The sequence below is a fragment of the Miscanthus floridulus genome, chromosome 10 (assembly GCF_019320115.1).
Source record: "Miscanthus floridulus cultivar M001 chromosome 10, ASM1932011v1, whole genome shotgun sequence".
NCBI classification, from domain to species: Eukaryota; Viridiplantae; Streptophyta; class Magnoliopsida; order Poales; family Poaceae; genus Miscanthus; species Miscanthus floridulus.
This window is the reverse complement of record NC_089589.1, coordinates 14,658,811-14,660,778: the sequence shown is the minus strand read 5'-3', so window position 1 is coordinate 14,660,778 and position 1,968 is coordinate 14,658,811. Positions and strand designations below refer to the sequence as shown.

General features: G+C 64.0%; 1 protein-coding gene across 1 annotated transcript; it reads right to left on the bottom strand.

Moving 5' to 3' along the window:
- Positions 1-1,968, bottom strand: LOC136487714 (uncharacterized). The gene has a single exon (XM_066484817.1). The coding sequence runs from the start codon at positions 1,121-1,123 to the stop codon at positions 131-133; it is 993 nt and encodes a 330-aa protein (XP_066340914.1). The 5' UTR covers positions 1,124-1,968; the 3' UTR covers positions 1-130.

Here is a 1,968-nt window from a genome sequence, read left to right as displayed (position 1 = left end):
ATAGTAGACCCATATTCATAGACACAGATGAATTAACTTGTCATCCACCCGAGTATCATCATAGTCAAGAGTCAATCAGTGTCATTTTTGCAATTTTTTCCATCATCAGGTGGCGTCACCAAGATGAGGATCAAGGCGGTGTCTTGAAGGCCTGCACGAGGAGCGCGAATCCGGGCGCCTTGGCCTCCTCCTCGAGCCAGAGCCTGCTCTCGAGCGCGCTCCTGGCGCGGAGCATGACGATGGCGCAGCCGGGCGGGTCCTGGAACCACCAGCCGTGGAGGTCCCAGAGCACGTCGACGGGCGCGCCGTCGATGAACACGGTCTGGTTGCCCCGGAAGTTCCAGCGCAGGCGGCGCGCGTGCACGGCGCGCTTGCCGTCGACGCTGACCCAGAGCTCCTCCTCCCCGGGCCTGCCGGAGGCGGAGGCGCGGCAGCAGCCCACGGCGACCTCGTGCTCCGGCGCGCCCTCGGCGAACCGGACCCGCGCTGTGTGCACCGCGGCGCCCGGCGTCTGCCCCGGCGCCGCCACGACGACGCGGTCGGCGCGGGACACGGGGAGGATGGAGCGCGCCCGGGGGATCTGGCCCTCGAACTTAGCCTTGACGAACTCCGCCGCCAGGTCGCCCACGGCCAGCACCACCTCGGCGCCGGCGACGGCGACGACGTAGAACCCGGAGATCGGCTCCGGGGACGAGGACGGGGAGGAGGACGAGGCCGCGCCGTCGTACCTGGCGGCGGTGAGGTCCCAGAAGAGGGCGAGCGGGGGGTTGTGTGCCGAGGAGGAGGAGGAGGAGGAGGAGGGGAGGCAGAAGGTGCCCTTGCGGCGGCGGAGGAGGACGGCGGGGGACGACGCGGTGGGGCCCGCGAAGGAGAGCGCCGGGGCTCCGTGCGGGGAGTGCGACCAGGTGAGCCGCAGGAGGAGCGGCGGCAACGACGGCGCCTGCGGGGTCGCGCGGTAGGTGACGGCGACGGAGAGCGTGGACGGCGGCGCCGGCGAGGAGGAGAAGGAGACGGTGAGCGTGGACGCCGGGGTGGTGCAGGCGACGCGGACGGCGCCGTCGGAGACGCAGGACGCTAGGTCCCGCACGGAGGACGGCAGGAGCAGGCTCGACGCGCTCACCATTATTCCTCCGATCTGCGCGCGCGGTGAAGCGTGGGAGGTGAGGGGAGGAGGCGTGCGAGTGTGTGAGAGAAGAGCTGGGGACTGGACTGCGGGGGTGGGCGTTATGGATGGGCGACCGGCCGGCCTCAGGTGGTGGGCGCGGGCGGGCGGCGACGTGGCAAGGCGACCCGACGGCGGGCGAGGGTGGCGGGCAGCACTGCACGGCAGCCCGCAGGCAGAGCACGAGAGAGAGACGACTGGTAACTGCCGGAGGAGGAGGAGGCGGCGGCTTCGGCTTTAAGGCTAGCGGCGGCCGTGCTGGCCGTCGGATCACCGGGCGGGGGCGACACCAACCGTCCGTTCCGCTTCCGCCAGGCCGTTGTTGCTGAGATGGCGGTGGGCGTGCAGCTCTGTTTATATTTGTTCATTCATTCATTCATGGCGCTTCTTGTCTTCCACGCGAGCTCCGAACTTTGAGAGCAAAGCTTGTCGGATCCTTAGGATTTACATTCTGTCGCTCGCATTGCAGAGCCCAAACTATATTCATCACTTTAAGTGAACTAGTTCATTTCAAATTAGAAAAAAAGAACTGATTTATTTTAAACTAGAAAAAATTTGAATCCATTTGTCAACATTTCGTAGCGCCGACCGGTAAACCTGTAGCCGTGCGTGTAGTCTCTTGCGCTCAAAGACTCAGGATTTATGTTGGTTCAACCAATACGCCTTACCTCCAAATTCTAGTGTTTGTCCGTGTTCCTGAACACGAAGTTTTGTAGTAAATGTTAGAAACGGGGTGAGAATGCTATGAGGGTTCGTCCTTAGAGAGAGCTTGGGCCTCCCTCGTATAGCTTTTCTAGGGTAGGGGG

Excerpts from the sequence above, each read along its gene's own strand:
- LOC136487714 (XM_066484817.1), bottom strand. The coding sequence starts at position 1,123 with ATGGTGAGCGCGTCGAGCCTGCTCCTGCCGTCCTCCGTGCGGGACCTA.